At 30.7% G+C, this 18,126-nt stretch overlaps 1 protein-coding gene across 6 annotated transcripts in view; it reads left to right on the forward strand.

Moving 5' to 3' along the window:
* The first annotated feature begins 230 nt into the window (after positions 1-230).
* The window catches only part of LOC129917783 (uncharacterized), a 62,339-nt gene continuing 44,443 nt past the window's right edge, over positions 231-18,126 (forward strand). For 2 of the 6 annotated variants that reach the window (XM_055997921.1, XM_055997923.1), the window contains exon 1: positions 239-1,230. Coding sequence is in view for 4 of the 6 variants with exons in the window: in XM_055997916.1 (XP_055853891.1) it covers positions 1,207-1,230 (24 nt within the window). In the remaining 2 variants the exon portion in view is untranslated. Of the gene's footprint in view, positions 1,231-18,126 lie in introns of all 6 variants that reach the window. The other 4 variants (XM_055997916.1, XM_055997915.1, XM_055997917.1 and 1 more) reach the window with 4 other exon arrangements.

An 18,126-nucleotide genomic window follows, 5' to 3' on the forward strand; every position in this document is an offset into this window, starting at 1 on the left:
ATCTATGTAAGTTGGTAGTAAAAATGTTAAAATTTAATTGTTCAGCTATCCCTTAAATATCTGAGAATCAACAAGAACGAACATTTTCCATGCATATTTTAACTTTATGAAAATGTTCCCTATTTTAGGAATTAATTTAAATTTTTTATTTCATAATTCTGATTTTAAATATGTAAATACATTCTATTTTTATTTTACCAGAAATTTGCAAGAAGTGTTAACTTCCTTGTTGGAATGAAATGGCTCAACTTTACTTGGAAAATGGTTAACTCAATTTTTTAAGATAACACTCAAGATGCTCTTTCCAATATCAATCTCACTCATTCCGAGTATCACAATCACAATTCACAATATACAATATACAAACAAACCATTCTCCTAACAAAAACGTTAACAAAACAAAAATATTCAAACAACAGCAACCACGAGTACAAAGTGAAAAAAGAAAAATAAAGAAAGAATTTCTTAGAAAACCAACAACAATGTTGTTAATAGAAAGGAAAAAAAAAAAGAGAAAATAATTTTGTATTAACGAATAACGTCAAAGCAAAAAACAAACCCCAAAGAGTGGAAAGAAAACAAAACACAAACAAAAACTGGCTACTCAACTCACTCAAACCCCATCCAACCAAAAATTCCAAACGAACCTCGAACGCCGCACTGAAACTTGAAGTTGCAAACAGTCGATTGTTGGACGTTGAAACGAAGCGGTCTTCTACGCTCAAAAAAAAAAGATACTTGAAAAATCCCAGAAACAGAATTCCCATTCATCCCACGCTTTGCTAAAGTATCGCGCGCAGGTTCGTCTACCTAATTTTTGTTGATGATTTTCATCTCTTCTTCTACTTCATCGGTTTGGTGTTGTTCTTGTTCATTTAATAACGGACTCTTCGTGAATTTGTAATTTACATAAATAACGGTAAAATATTTTCATTCGCAAAGTGCATCATCAAAAAAGAAGAAGAAGGTAACTACAGTGTTTGTGTGTTTTGATTTTGACTGGGGTTGGTTGAGTGTTGTTTATTTTTCTCCTCGAGAAGCTTTCTTTTGGAGCTGGACAATCCCAACTCATTTTTCATCTGACAAAAGACACATCCGTCTAAACGGTTGGCGAAGCATCAAATCAAGAATCGCGACTTAAAACCGATTCAATTCAGAAAAGATCAACAAGGAAGACAAACCGGCAAAAAATAAAAAATAGAAACTATGAGGCAGATCGGTATTAGTGAGGTGAGTTGTAACTTCTTTTCTTTCTTTATATTTTATTTTTTGCTTAATTGTGAGAGAACGAGTTTCGAATTTCTTCGATTGATTTCATCTCGTTGATGCGCTCGCTGCTGATACGCTCGCTGAAATTGAATTAAAGAAACAAAATGTAACCAATACTCTATGGACCAGAGACGACTCCGAGCTAATCGATGCAATTGATGACGGTTCGGTGAGGTCGGAGGAATTAGCGTGGTGGTGACTTGTTTTACTCTTTTTTTTTGTTAATACATTCGTGATGCTTAATGCAGTCGCGGATTAATTAGCATTGAAGTGAGAATCAAGGAAAAGTTGTCAATTCAGTAGCATCGGGTTATTTCTAAAAGTTGATAATGAAAGCATTCCTTAAGTTCTCCAAATTACCGAAAGACGAGTTTACCGGGATGATTTCAAGTGATTTCACCTGCCAACCTTTTGTTTTCCCAACTTGGTTTAAACATTAGTTGGTTTTGGTTGGAAACCCTTTTGCCTAAAAACAACTGAACTGACTATGTTATTGTTAGGGGGTTATTAACCCTCTGTCGGCACACGGGTGCGAATTTGGCAGGACAAAAATAAAAAGTGGTCACAAAAAAGGGTCTTTATAAAGGTGAAAATACATTTTTTTGGAATTGTGAATACAATATTCGAATTCCTTGGAATATTCTACATTAATTTTATATATGATTCTCTATAAAATAGTGAGACCGAAAAAAGTTCTAGCGACATGAAAAAGTATAAACCAAATTCGCAAAAAAGAGGTTTGCCTACGGAGGGTTAAATATGTTGCATTTGCATATGAAAATTCACATTTAATGTAGGTTCAATAAAAGTCAGTTATTTCGCGTCTTTGAAAAGTATAACAGCATCTAACTGACGAGTTCACTGTCGAACCTCGTACCTTTACCTAATCGAAAAAAAATCAAAGTGAAGGTCAGTAGTTATTTTTTTTTTACTTAACTCATAAGTCGAACCATAACAATAGTTCTTCAGACATCATAACATCAAGATTTTTAGATTTGCTGAAATATTAATTCTGACCTCCATAAAATTTTTGGTTGGTTTTTATTGTCTGTACGTGACCTCACTTTACTTTGTTTTAAAATTTTTATTAGAGTAAGATCTGAGTTAAATTTTTCATGTTTTTTTTTAAAGATGAATGATGTTTTCGACAAATGCAATCTTTAACTTGCACGAAACAGTCGGAAAATATAAAATAACGCAGATCTGTCAATACGTGACGCTAATATATACACAAACATTTTTAGAACTTGCTACATTAATTTGAAATTTTTTCTTTCATTTTGAGCATTTATTTGTATTCCGAATGAATTGAGTTAGCTATCGAAATATCAACTAAGAGCTATGGAACTAACAGGCTAATTTTTATATATTTTGTTAGTACACGGAGAAAAGGACCTCATAAAAACAAGTGGATTTCTGTTAGTTTTTTTTTTTTTTTTAAGATGACTTACGTTTTATATTAAGCGGAAATCCACTTAATTTAAGATGAAAATCTTTTTACTGTCATAAAAATAAAAAGATTTTCATCTTAAATTAAGTGGATTTCCCATTAATTTAAGAACGAAGTCATCTTGGCAAAAAGCCATGCAGAAATCCGCTTGTTTTTAGGTGTTATTTTTCTCAGTGTATAAGTCTCAAAAATCTTCTGTGAGTGTTGTAATTCGGAATCGTTGTATAATCCCAGAAGTTTTAAAATTAAATAAACGACTCACGTTATCGTTTAAAATCGTTAGAACCGTTTTTTTATTTAACTAGTTTTTCTTTAAAAAAAATTTAAACTTTTATAAAATCTAAAAATGATTTTTTTTTTTAATTTAAATTTTAGAGCTACTAAAATGTGTTTGTATACAAATTTTCATTGAAATAAGTCGTTTACGAGAAAATCACACATTAAGAAAAGGGTTATGTCGGAAATAGGTAGGTACCTTTAGCAACAGTTTGAAAAATAATTTTTTTATTTCAAAACTACGACGTTATTTGCCACATTTACATTTTATTTTTGTTATTAAAATCAGTAGAGCCGTTTTGGAGATATAAAACCACTTTGTGCATGTGGCAAGTACCTATCGTAATTTTTGGTCTTTAAACTTCATTTTCCCCGCTAGGGAATCATCCAAAACTGATAAATACCAAGTTTGAAGAAAATCGGTCTAGTTATTAAAGTTGTAACTCCAATTAAATACAGATAAAACTAGCAGGGGATCCATTGGCATTCTCCATCATCGTAATGTCATGTCTGATGTCTCATTGTTATCTGGAGTTCGATTTTTGTACGTATCCTTAACTTGCCCTTTATCGCACTAGTTAAGTCAATGAGGAGTCAAATGCAGGGGATATGAAAAAAGTTGTGACGTCACCTAAGTTTGGATGCAGAATTGAAGAAGGTTTTGTTTTGCAAGGACCTTTCTGATTAGAAACACAATTATATTTTTTTCTCTAGTAAACCATTTTCTTATGGAAGTAATATTTTCAGAGTTACAACACCGCAAATAGTGGGATTTTTTTTTTTTTTTTTAATAACATTTAGAGTTATTTAGAGTTAACTGAAAATTATTGAAGAACTCATTAAATTGGGTAAAAATGTCACACCCGTAGTAGTTAAAAAAAAACATCAACATCAAGTGACGAAAAAGTCCTGATAAAACCAATTTTAACATTCTTTCATTTGATCTTGATTTAACAAACTACATAAAACCTAAATAATATTTTTAATTCCAAAACTTATCATAATGAACATATGAATATAATGAATCATTAAAATCGATAAGAGTCAGTTCTAGGTAATATGTTTTAATTACTGGCTACTGGGCATTATAACTATTTATTGATATAACCAAGATTGCAAAACTCGGTATCTGGATTAAAATCTTTAGTTTTTTTTTTAATACGCTAGCAATAGTTTCCTGCTCCAGTGATTGTAATCTTCTTTTGTTATAAACGGAACGATAAGATAAGATATGCGAGATGTTTATTTATTTTTTTCTTTTTCAGTTGTTTGGTAATAAAATTTAATTTACAGATTGAAAAAAAAAATATTAAGGTTAATATTTCAAGGTAATTGTGGTAGAAAAATTAAAGAAATTATTTAAAAATATGATTTTAATTATACTTGTTAACTCAAGATAAAATCTTGATGATGATTTTTGTTATCAGTTAAAATTGTTGTTAAAATTAACAAGACACGTTTTTTTTTATAAATAGACTGAAGGAAAAAAAGAAATAAAGATATCTATGCACATTAGGGTGGGTCAAAAAAATCGAAATTCTTTTTTTTTTAATTGGTACTCCGAAAAATCGGTTGCTAGACCCCTCTAGAATATACACACCAAATATGAGCTCTTTATATTAATGGGAAGGTCCTCCGCTTTGCAATTTTCCATTTTTACATCAAGCTTCTACTAAAAAAAAATAATTTTTTTATTAATTGACTTTTTAACAAATTTCTTTTCCTATTCTTGTAGGAAATTGAACGCTCTACAAAAAAGGCCTTATACACTTTTTTCGTTTATCTAACCGTTGAATAGATATTTGAGGTCCAAAAATCGAGAAAATCTTTAAAAATTCGTTTTTTGTTCTTAATTTTGTAACAAATTGAAAAATTATAATGATCAAACGCGCAAGACATATTCTTGTTGGAAATTGATTGTTCCACAAAAAAGGTCTTGTTAACTTTTTTCATTAATCTAACCATTCTAAAGATATTCGAGGTCAAAGTTAAAAAAAAATATAAAAACATTTTATATTTTTCAAAAATTTCTAATTCACTGAAACTTCATTATTTTCAAATTAGCAAGATATATTCTTGTAGGGGATTAAACGTTCTACAAAAAATTCCTTGGAATGAAATTGATTGCTTTAACCGTTTAGAAGATATTCGTATCCAAACCAATGCTCACTGATTTCAATAGTTTTCTTATGACCCGTATGCATTGCGACTTGGATACGAATATCTTCTAAACGGTTAAAGCAATCAATTTCATTCCAAGGAATTTTTTGTAGAACGTTTAATCCCCTACAAGAATATATCTTGCTAATTTGAAAATAATGAAGTTTCAGTGAATTAGAAATTTTTGAAAAATATAAAATGTTTTTATATTTTTTTTTAACTTTGACCTCGAATATCTTTAGAATGGTTAGATTAATGAAAAAAGTTAACAAGACCTTTTTTGTGGAACAATCAATTTCCAACAAGAATATGTCTTGCGCGTTTGATCATTATAATTTTTCAATTTGTTACAAAATTAAGAACAAAAAACGAATTTTTAAATATTTTCTCGATTTTTGGACCTCAAATATCTATTCAACGGTTAGATAAACGAAAAAAGTGTATAAGGCCTTTTTTGTAGAGCGTTCAATTTCCTACAAGAATAGGAAAAGAAATTTGTTAAAAAGTCAATTAATAAAAAAATTATTTTTTTTTTAGTAGAAGCTTGATGTAAAAATGGAAAATTGCAAAGCGGAGGACCTTCCCATTAATATAAAGAGCTCATATTTGGTGTGTATATTCTAGAGGGGTCTAGCAATCGATTTTTCGGAGTACCAAATCAAAAAAAAAAATTTCGATTTTTTTGACCCACCCTAATGCACATATTGCACATATAGTCTGTATGATTAACCCAACATATCACAGCACATACATATACATATCATCATAGGACAACTCATCATAGACAATTCATCATGAGGAAAGTCATAAGAAGGTTCGATTTGAACAAATTCATTTTAAGCTCAGATTTTTAATGTTCTTATTTTGAGAAGGGGCTTTTTGGTTGTTATTCTTTTTCTTATAGTTTTTCTTCAATAAATAATGGTTTCTGTGACGAATTGTCCTTTGATGGGCTTCCCAGGAAAAGTAAAATTGCTTATAGTCTGCAAACAAGTCAAGTGGCATTTCCACAATATTCGTATTGGCGACCATAACTCAGAATCTAGAAATGCTTCCCTTTTCTAGTTGAGAAGTTCTGTTATCTGACGGAAAGTCTTTCAAGTTTGAATCATCGAACTCAAGTAATGCACAAAATTAATCAATTCAAGCACTTTCTGTGTTACACAATATCGCTAAAACTTTCCCACAAAGTCAAAACGCTAAAGCTTCACGTAGTACGTGGCGTCTAATACTCGATTGCAATTATTATTGTTTGTTCTTGACAATCAATATGAATTGGTTTTCTTCTTCTTTTATGTACTTTTTTCCATTTTGCAAAAAGAAACAATTCAAACAAATTCCTCTTTTAAAAACAAATGAAATTTTAAAGTCAGCCGAGAAGATAACAAGAATATTGATAAGATAACGAAAGCAACAAACGTTGAAGTAATAATTTTAAATTGCTTTCGGTACTTAAATAAAAATTTCTGGTATTAAATTAAAAAAAAAGAAGATAGGTGGAAACACTCATAACTTGATGTTGAAATATTTTTGTTGTTGTTTTCATTTTCCAAATACTACTGACTCGACTCTGCATAGCGGAGGGGCTTCTTTCTGATGGTAGTTTCGATGCCGATGCCCCCTCATGTATGGGTACCATATAGATAATAATTAAAAGCATCCATTGGAACGCCATGCCATCGCCAGAGGTATGGGAATGCGTGGCTGAGAACATTAAGTTCAATGGTCATCGCATCCATTCAGCTACAGCTGCTTTTTTTTATATTGAATGTGCTTGAAACTGGCACGGCTTGGAAGTTTTTTTTTTACTTCTTTTTTGTTTACGCCGGACATTACCTGTGTTCGGGGCTGTTTGGTCTTATTGTTTTCATTAATAAAACATTTTTTTTATTTATATAAAAATGCTTGTATATAATTTTACTTTCAAAATAATTTGCCCGTGAATGAGTTTTTAAAATATTTGTTACTTTTTCCATGGAGCAAACGCAACATTTATAAGTTACGTGCAGCGGAAGTGATAGGTATAGGTAACTAACTGTTTGGAAAAATTTTAAATAAATAAAAAATATTTTCTAACTAATTATGTAATTAAAAAAAAAAGTTTGCAATTTAAAAATGTGTTTACCTCGAGTTACTGGTATCTACCCGTAGCTCAGCGCCAATCTTTTCAAAGTAGGATGAATCTACATACATACATATTATATTAATACGTGAACACGAATTCTGTTCTTCCCCTTTTGACTTACTTGTTGCCTAAGCATTTTCACCGTTGAGGTGTAAAAGTACAAATGTACCAAAAATACTAAAGTACTACTTACAAGTCCAAGTTTTGTGTGGATAAAATACGAAAAAACACTTTTGAAACCATCTTTGTAAGTTATATAGTTAATAAAATTATTTTATATTACCTCGTGGCAAGATCGATGGACCCCGCCAGAGATCTAAGTTCGATTCCCAGCGTCCACCACCAAGGTTACTACATCTGCGAGGAATTTACAAAGCCTCCAAGAATATTATTGTCATGAAAAAGTGCATCTCTGCTTATCCTTTCGAAATCGGCCTAATCACACACCGTCATTGACCAACAGATATTGAAATCATTTAAAAAAAGAGCAAAAAGGGGTTAAGTTGGTATTGGAAATGATCCCACAAGTTATTAATTGTGTTTATCTTTACAACATTGCATTTAATGTGTGGTGTTTTTTTTACATCTTTAATGTAAAAACTTAAATAGTACAGGAAAGATAGACTTTTTCGTGGAACGAAATACAAGACGGCTGATTTTTTCAAATCTGAAAGAAGGGTATTGGAAAAGCTTAAGTCCTGGTTTTCGGGACACCAACCCTCTGGCGAAATCCGACATTTTGAAAAACGCGAATATGTATATATCTCCCAAACTGTTGGCTTGATCGAATATGTTACTTAACCAAAAATGTAGGTAATATAAATACATATCTTATTTGTCCATTCATTGTTCTTCAGTGAGCACAACACTTTTGAGGTTATGTCCTTTTACTTTTCAGTTTTTCGGTTTTTTTTTTAAGTTTTTATCATTCCCGTTAATAGTTACATAATTTTTTGAACAGTAAAAGTTATAGACCATCAAATTTTAAATAATTTGGTATATTTTTGAAAGTCATGCGATGTATAAGCCGAAAGTTATTGATCTGAAAACTATATTTTAATTACTGGAAAATTAGTTTAAAGGCAGGCATTTTGTGGAACGAAATATGGGAAGGCTGATTTTTTCAAATCTGAAAGAAAGGTATTAGAAAAGCTTAAGCCCTAGTTTTCGGGACGCCAACCTCCCGGTGAAATCCTCCATTTTGAAAAACGCGAATTGGTCTATATCTACTAAACTATTGGCTTGACCGAATAAGTTACTCATTCAAAGTTGTAGGTATTATAAAAATCTTTTCTTGTACATTCACTGTTTTCAGCGAGGACAACACTTTTGACACACGATATATCCTTTTTTTCGTACCTTATGCAAAAATATATTAGTATATTGTTTGAAAATATTGAGAGGGATTGTTCTTTAAAGTTCCGTATCATTGGGTTGAAAAGTCATATAGCCTTCAAAAATATACCAAATTAATAGAAATTTGATGCTCTACAACTTTTATGATGATACAAAATTATGTAACTATCATAGACTGAGAAAAATTAATAAAACCTATAAACTAAAAAATAAAAGGACATAACCTCAAAAGTGTTGTCCTCGCTGCAAAACAGTGAATGCACAAAAAATGATATTTTATTTATATTACCTAGATTTTTGGTTAAGTAACTTATTCGCTCAAGCCAACAGTTTGGGAGATATAGACATATTCGCGTTTTTCAAAATGTCGGATTTCGCCAGAGGGTTGGTGTCCCGAAAATCAGGACTTAAGCATTTTTTGCTTGCTGAAATACCCATCCGAAAAATGCGTTGTTTTTTTTTTTTGTTTTATTTTTTTTTTACATTATTCTTCTTACTCCAGTCAAAGCGTCGGAAAAAAGGGCCTAACCTTGCGCACAGAGGCACTGTCATTTTTTATTTCATGGATCGATAGGGGTATATTTAAAAGGCTTAAACCCAATTTCTCACCACCTGATCATTCTTTTTAGCGGAGTTATTCACAAAAATGCATTTTTTGGGATATTTCACTTCCAAGCTAATATCTTTGCTCCAGAATGTCGTAGACCAACAAAATGAACATACATTCTCTTCCATATAGAGCTGTAGCAAATAGTATGTATTCGTTACTAAAATGCGGGTATTTGCTTCAGTAACGAGTAACGAAACGTTACTTTCGAAACAGTATCGTTACTCGCATGTTTCGTTACTGGGTACTGAAGTAACAAAACATACGAGATACGAAACATACGTATTTCAATACTAAATCATCCGATATATGAGATACGAAACGAGGTGATACACTCAATTTGTCGCATTTAGCATCTTGTATCGATATCGTTACCGTAGTCGGAATGCTAACTCCAGATAATTATCTGGAGTTTGATTTTGTCTTGATAAAAACAGTAGTACCAAGGTATAGTTGAGTTTTCGATAATAATTTATACAGAAATATCAAAAGAGACGTTTTAGTATTTTCTCTATGTGGCCGAAATATACCCACGCCGCAAAACCAATGTGTTTATGACCTTTTTGTTAATGGTCTTGAAATGTAGCTTAAGAATGTACAAAAGTGTTTTGGTTTTTGAAAAAATTTGTTAATTTTCAGTGCAAAATTTTCAACTAAAAAAAAAAACCGAGAAAACGAGGTTTGAAAATCACTGTCAATAGAAAAAAAAATGAAAAATTGTTCGACATGGTTGTATTGAAGTGTTAATATTTCGAGATCTGCGCGATGTACTTTTGAAATAAAGGTCTCTAAAGAATTGTGATAAGATTACTGAACGGATATAAACAAAAAAATTACCAAAGTTTTGTCGAAAAAATAGAAAAAAAATAAAAAAAAGTTTCAACGTTTGATTAAAAAAAATCGAAAAAAAATCAGTATAGCTACCTTCAAACTCTTATAACATGAGAACGACTCAACTTAAATTAATGTTTATGGCTTTAAAATGTAGCTTAGATTATACAAATTTGATTTTTGGTTAAAAAAAAAAAATTTGTTCACCCTTTTACCACGAAACATACTTAAAATACCAAACATACGAAACGTATTAAATACATGAAATATATGAAAAGTACGAAACGTACGAGCATGCGAAAGTAACGAAAGTAACGAAACATGCGAAACATACGAAAGACACGAAACATACGAAATGTAAATATCTTTTTTTGTCCATTCATTGTTCTTCAGTGAGCACAACACTTTTGAGGTTATGTCCTTTTACTTTTTAGTTTTTCATTTTTTTTTTTAAGTTTTTATCATTCCCGGTAATAGTTACATAATTTTTTGAACAGTAAAAGTTATAGACCATCAAATTTTCAATAATTTGGTATATTTTTGAAAGTCATGCGATGTATAAGTCGAAAGTTATTGATCTGAAAACTATATTTTAATTACTGGAAAAATAGTTTAAAGGCAGGCATTTTGTGGAACGAAATATGGGAAGGCTGATTTTTTCAAATCTGAAAGAAAGGTTTTAGAAAAGCTTAAGCCCTAGTTTTCGGGACGCCAACCCCCCGGTGAAATCCGCCATTTTAAAAAACGCGAAATGGTCTATATCTACTAAACTATTGGCTTGACCGAATAAGTTACTTATTCAAAGTTGTAGGCATTATAAAAATCTTTTCTTGTACATTCACTGTTTTCAGCGAGGACAACACTTTTGACACACGATATATCCTTTTTTTCGTACCTTATGCAAAAATATATTAGTATATTGTTTGAAAATATTGAGAGGGATTGTTCTTTAAAGTTCCGTATCAGCCTTCAAAAATATACCAAATTAATGGCAATTTGATGCTCTACAACTTTTATGATGATACAAAATTATGTAACTATCATAGACTGAGAAAAATTAATAAAACCGAAAAACTAAAAAATAAAAAGACATAAACTCAAAAGTGTTGTCCTCGCTGCAAAACAAATGATATTTTATTTATATTACCTAGATTTTTGGTTAAGTAACTTATTCGATCAAGCCAACAGTTTGGGAGATATAGACATATTCGCGTTTTTCAAAATGGCGGATTTCGCCAGGGGGTTGGCGTCCCGAAAATCAGGACTTAAGCTTTTTTTGCTTGCTGAAATACCCATCCGAAAAATGCGTTTTTTTTTTGTTTTATTTTTTTTTGACATTATTCTTCTTACTCCAGTCAAAGCGTCGGAAAAAAGGGCCTAACCTTGCGCACAGAGGCACTGTCAGTTTTTATTTCATGGATCGATAGGGGTATATTAAAAAGGCTTAAACCCAATTTCTCACCACCTGATCATTCTTTTTAGCGGAGTTATTCACAAAAATGCATTTTTTGGGATATTTCACTTCCAAGCTAATATCTTTGCTCCAGTATGTCGTAGACCAAAAAATGAACATACATTAGGGGTATTCACGTAAACGCGGAAAACCCGTAAAAACCATAGAAACTGTAGAATTTTCTATCGGTAGAAATGAGCTGTCAAAATTTGTATGGGAAAAATATTCCGCAAATCATAGAATTTTATCTCACAAATTTGAAGCAGAAACCGTAGAAAAAAAAATCAGATAAACTTTGGGTGTGTTCAATCACATATCGGATAGGCTATCTGGGATCCCCGTATCTGGAATATCATTTTGAACGCGATTTATGTCTTATTATTCAGATAACCACAAATAAAATATGTTAATATTGAAAAGAGAATATTGTTTTATTTGAGCAAAATACATTTTTTTAATTGTTGTATAGTATTTGCAAAATTAGCTTGACTCATTTTTTTTTAATTAAACAAGTTCAATTTGACGTTTAACAAACAGCTGTTTGTTTCCCTTGTTTACGCAATTATTTTCTTCTGGGGTGTTCATTTAAACCTTTTGCGGAATTTTCTATTTTTCTGCAAAGTAGAAAATTATCTCGTTACGTGAATACCCTTATTCTCTTCCTTATAATATTTTCTATTGTTGTATGTAATTTCATTGTACTTACTACAAAATGGCAGCCAGTTAAAGTCAAATTCTAGTTGTCCAAAAATATCGTTTTTTGGGAATAACTCGGCTTCAGAATTTCATACGACAAAAAATAAAGCTGTTTCGTTACAACATTTTCTATCGATTTGGTGCACATTATTTTTGTTGAGACAAATAAAAAATAAGTAATATTAAGTCAAAGACGTTTTTTTGTTTAACAAACTCTTGCCTTATTATTTTGTAAACGGTGGAAGTATTGGCTAACAAAATAAAATACTGTTGTAGTCCTTTAAATTATCTACAATTTAAAAATAGCCTTTTACGACCCACGGGAGCCGAGTTATTATAATTTTAAGAAAGCATCATTCCGTAAGAAAATTAAAAAAAATTCCCTTGTTTATAAGTCGAATAATAGTTCTCAGTGATAGGGGTTGTTTTCATTGTTTCTTGTTATATGAGAATTTGTCGCATGTTTTTCGTTGGTCATTTGGAACTTTTTTTAAAAATTAATTTCTCGGTTTGTGTGGGTCGTAGAGAGCTATTTTTTTTTAAATTGTGAAATTGGGTTAAAGCCTTTTAAATATACCCCTATCGATCCATGAAATAAAAACTGACAGTGCGCAAGGTCAAATGAAGCTTTGACTGGAGTATCTACAACAACAGCAAAGTTTGTCTACTCCATCTTAAAGTAAAGTTTTTAATAAAAAAAATACTGATTTGAAATTTTCAAATATCTAAAATTTTGTTCTCCGACTTTTTTGACTAGGGCATGGGCAGATTTATGTAGTACAGGAAAGTTAGGAAAAAAAAACCGGAATTTTTGGGGACGAAATTATAGGAGGCTGATTTTTTTTCAAATCTGAAAGAAGGATGTTAGAAAACCTTAAGTTCTGGTTTTCGGGACACCATCACCCCCTGGCGAAATCCGTGAATTGGTCTATATCTAGGAAACTAATGGTTTGACCATATAAGTTATTTTATATACTTGGCTCAGCACAATTATTGTTAATCTGTCAAATCAACCAATAAACATGACCTTTTGTCATCAAAATCTTTTCAAACAAAACGGTTGAGTAATAATGAAGTATATTAACTTGCTGATTTTGTTTCGCCACACGCTTGTTAAACGGTTTGTTAAAGAAAAAGCTAACAAAAGATTATTTCACAGCACCAATATAACATCAATAGTAAATTAATCCCATCTCAGTGTCATCATCCATCAGTGATTTGATTGCATAACCTACTTAAAACTCAAATAGCCATAAAACAGTTATAAACAATGTTTTTGTATTGCCATACATGTTAAATCAAACAATGTGTCGCTAATCGCATGCTGGTTAGCTCCTAGCTTGTAAAAATATTTCTCAAGACTCTTGATGGAAGCCTACATTGAAATTCATTAAGCAATTTCATTCATAACAATGTTTTCATTTCAAGTGCGCGCAGATGACATGAATCAATTCACCAAAAAACCAACATCACGCTTAAACTATCTCAACTGCTTTTTCGCCGTTATAAAAAAACGCTTGAAAAGTAAAAGTATATATCTTTTAAAGAGTTTGAGCTAGAAAATAAAATTAACGTGGCTCATCCAAGCCTTTAGAAAAAATATTATCAGAAGCAATTTTAACTTTTTTTTAATGTCTTAATTTTGTTGTAGGTATTCTTCTTGTTTAAGCCTGAGTTAGGTTTCAAGTATCACTGGCGACTTGATGTATAGCTTGTTGGCGCCACGTGTAGGTTCTTTTCTTCACCAAACAAAAAAAAAATAATTTAATGAAAAGGTTCCAAAAAAGTAATTTTTTATGATGATGAAGTTTTTCCGTTGAAGAGTATAGATACTTCTTGAAATGGCCCAGTTAGTTCCAGTTAAAGAAAGTTAGATGAGTAATGGACAGATAAATCATTCAAATATACTAAAACTGACTTCGAGTATCTTATATATTTCTTCATTCTTTTTGAAAGTAAAGAAGTTTTAAAAAATTATTGTCGAATAAATTAAGATAAAGAGAGGTGCTATGCTCTATAGCCGCTATATGGTCTGATCAGCAGACATTAACTGTGAATCTTACATAATTATATGAGATGATATTTCATCTCTATAAAGCCATGTTGGGTCAATGAAATAGATTTAAGTTTGTAATTAATATTTTTCTTCTTAATAAATTCCGAAAATAAAAAGGTATGCATATGGTTACCTGGTTTTCATCATTAATTTTCATCGTTTGTTATGTTTTACATATTTTAACTGCCGTATTTTTATTAATTAAAATATGAAATGGTATCTCATATTTCGTTAAATGTAAACGATATTTATGATTATGCTTTGAGGTTTTGGGTCGATTAGACCTTTTTTTTTGGAATAATTATCCAATCGATTATTTGTTTTGTGTTTTTTTAATAATTCTTTTGTTCTGATTTTAGTTTATGAGCATTTTGTCATTTTGTGTTCACATTTATCTAATACACGTTTTTTCTTTATGCATTTTGGTTTTAATTACAAAATTTCATAATAATGCTTTAACCAGTTGATGAAATTAGACAACTTAATCTGCTTTAGAAATATCTTTGACAAAGAGCCAGGGGAGATGTTGAACTTATTGGACGTAAAAAGGCTTTAAATATAAAGAAAACACAAAAAGTTTGACAAACTTGATTAGCATATTCGAAAAAGAGCCTTGAGGTTAATAAAAAGGTAAAAAAATAAAACATATTGAAGGGAAAAAGGTAAAAAAAAGTAGAATAATTATTTAAAACTACTGTTTTTTAATATAAAGATTTTTGCTATTTTTAATCCTTATAACGAACTTTCTGGATTTTTCAATCCCCAAAAATAACTTTTTTTTTAAAAAAATAAACTTTTGTCGTTTGTTGTTTGTCTTGATACAAATCATCGTTTGTCCACCCTCCGTTTAGGAAATATTCAAAAACTAATTTTTTTATATAAACTTTGAATGAGATACCATTTTTTGTTTTCTAAAATTACCAAAAATTTAGTTTTTAGTAGTTTCAAAAATTCAAAATTTTGTTTCGTTTAGTAAACATTCAAAAAACAATTTTTTTTTAAAGCTACTTTTATACAAAATATCACCTTTTTCTTATTCTAAAATTCCCAAAAATTATTTTTTTCAAAAATTCAAACGACTATCGTTTGTATACTGACCTCGAGGCTCGAGGAATAGATAGAACGAAAAGATACCATCGTTTTTCCACCATACGTTTAAGATATATTCAAAATACAAAATTTGAAATGAAAAGCCCGAAAGTCCTCAAAACTCAAAAAAAAATAAGAACTCTAATCAAAGATTTTTTTAAATTTTTATTATTTAAGGTGTTTTTTTTTGCTTATGAACATGAAAACAAATAATGCTGCTTTCTGTTAACCCTACGTCAAAAATCGGATGGTTTTTCCATTCAGCCAGAGTGATTAAATTAGAAGTAACTAAGAAAGTCACTGTGGCGTATGCGTAACTTCTGTGTGAAGGGGGTTGGGATGTTGAACTGTTCATCTCCATAAGAGATGATGATGAAGTTAAGTAGGGTTGTAATTGCTTGTAATCACTAGGACAAGATTAAAAAGATAAAAAACCTCCTCTGGCTGAGAGAGTTGAGTTATTTATCAACACTTGAAATTCAATAGAACTTTTTCCAGGAATCAACCTTTTCCGTCAACTGCTTAAGCTTCTGTTCAAAATAATCCGCCCCTGCATAAGGAAGATTTTAAACGATTACACCTATCCATTACTTCTGAAACAAAATACTAACTCGATATCAACTTATTTCAATCGAATAGTCTTGTTTATTAATTATGTTCTTACCTTAATTGTAATGCAATCTGTCACGCACCAAAACCACACAGATAACTGCAATATAAATATCGTGGTTTGAAATAAATCTTTCCACGTATACAGACAAAACCTATATCAATGACAATACGAGCAATATGAAAAGTTGCGCTTCATCAGTCATCAAAAACTATATACATTCAACAGTAATGAAAAGATAAAGATCACTAAACTTACAAACAATTGAACTTATTCAAGTGAAGTGCAAATGTTTGAAAAAAATCAAAAAAAAAATTATAGAAAAGTGAAAATCGTTTATATAAAAAAATTGTTTATCTTACTTGGAAACAATATAAAACTAATGCAATTGAATATTCAAAGAATTCATCATAAATAATGGACAGATAATGGAAAGGGGAGAGGGATGGCGGGGGAGATCTTTATAATTGATTGAAACATAAACCCAGCATGGCGTCTTTCGTGAGAATAAATTTTCCACCGAGGAACATGTGAACCATACATTCAATTCACTCTTATCCTCCTTTAATACCAACACAACTATAGGTTCGTTATAATAATTTATCTTATGAGTCTTTTTATTCAAAAAACGAAAGTAAGCTCAGGGTGTACCACATATATGCAATGCAATAGCAATACGGCTGAATAGAAGCGTTGCTCGCTATAATAAATAATTAACAAAGATAATACAAATAATAAAAAATAATTAAACAACAAAAAAAAATCCCATAGGTAACGCGACAGCGACAATGAACTAATAATAACCATGCTCTTTCGACAGCGAAACAAGCATACAAGAAAACTAGTAGATACAATTTAACTTAGCATGAAGTACTATGCACTATGCAGGGTAAATTATGCACAACTAATATCTCTATGTACTTGTAGGTATAGTGTTGGCAATGAAAGTCGTTGGTTGTTTTTATTTATATGCAAATATGGGAACCACTCATGGTGCTGTATTTCTTTGAAAAAAGGGTGTATCACCAACTTTTAACTATAAAGCGATAATGAAATGAGATACATTTATGCATAAATGGGTTTGGTGTAACACGTCAACAAAACCGAGCTTCAGTTAATTTGTTTCCTTTTTACAGTGAATGCCCTTTCTTTCAACGCATTTTTATGTGGCGCATTTCTTTATCCTCGAACCTTAATTCAATTTTTTTTTTCTGACAAGTAACACAACCGGAATGATATACTTACATTATGAAGGTTCTCTGTTAAATGTTTTTAGACGGCGAAAATAATTCTACATTTTTTGTAAAAGTGAGAATTTTAAAATTATTCAGAAACCGAAACGATTTTTGTAAAGTTAGATGTAACATTATGAAAACTGTCGAAAACATTTATTTCTCAAATTCTGGTCCTCCGATTTTTAACGGATATTCTTGTTGTGTATTTAAAATGTTTAGTAAAAGGAGCCTAAAACAGTCTTTGATTCGTCAGATAGTTGGCACAACGCCAAAACCGCCAATCTGCATTTTTGGACATTTTTACTTTAGGCGTCATTTTACTTGCTATCGGTCCCTCTATTTACTGCGTGGGCGCACGGTTGTCCAAAATGACTTATCTCGTTGCAAAAATCATAACTTTTGAACGGATTGAGTTAGCGGTACAATTTTTTTTTTTATTTGAAGGACATTTCTAGGGCTGTTATACCAATGAATTTCAATAAAATTATTTCACAGGGTGTTTCGGAATCATCGGCCAAAAACAGATTTTCTTTAAAAAAAAAGTTTAAATTAAAATTGGTATGCCATTTTGTAGAAATCACTAATCCACATTTAAAAACAAAATTTCAAAAAAATACAATGTCCCGTTTTCGAAAATTTTATTTTTCAAAAAAAAATTTCAAAATTTTTTTAAAAATCCAAAAATTATTTTTTTTGAAATTTTATTTTTGGCTTATATTTGAGTTATATAAGTGCTTCTTCACAAAAAGTTTCGTTGAAATCGAATAAGCCGTTTTGGAGAATATCGGATTTGAAAAAAAACGGTTTTATGGCAGGTACCGTAAAAAATCCATTCGGTTCCATTCATTAAGCCGAATAGGGTATGTGTACCAATCAATTGTTGATTCAAAATAAAAATATTTAGCTGCGCATG

The sequence above is a fragment of the Episyrphus balteatus genome, chromosome 4 (genome assembly GCF_945859705.1).
Source record: "Episyrphus balteatus chromosome 4, idEpiBalt1.1, whole genome shotgun sequence".
In the NCBI taxonomy this organism is placed as follows: domain Eukaryota; kingdom Metazoa; phylum Arthropoda; class Insecta; order Diptera; family Syrphidae; genus Episyrphus; species Episyrphus balteatus.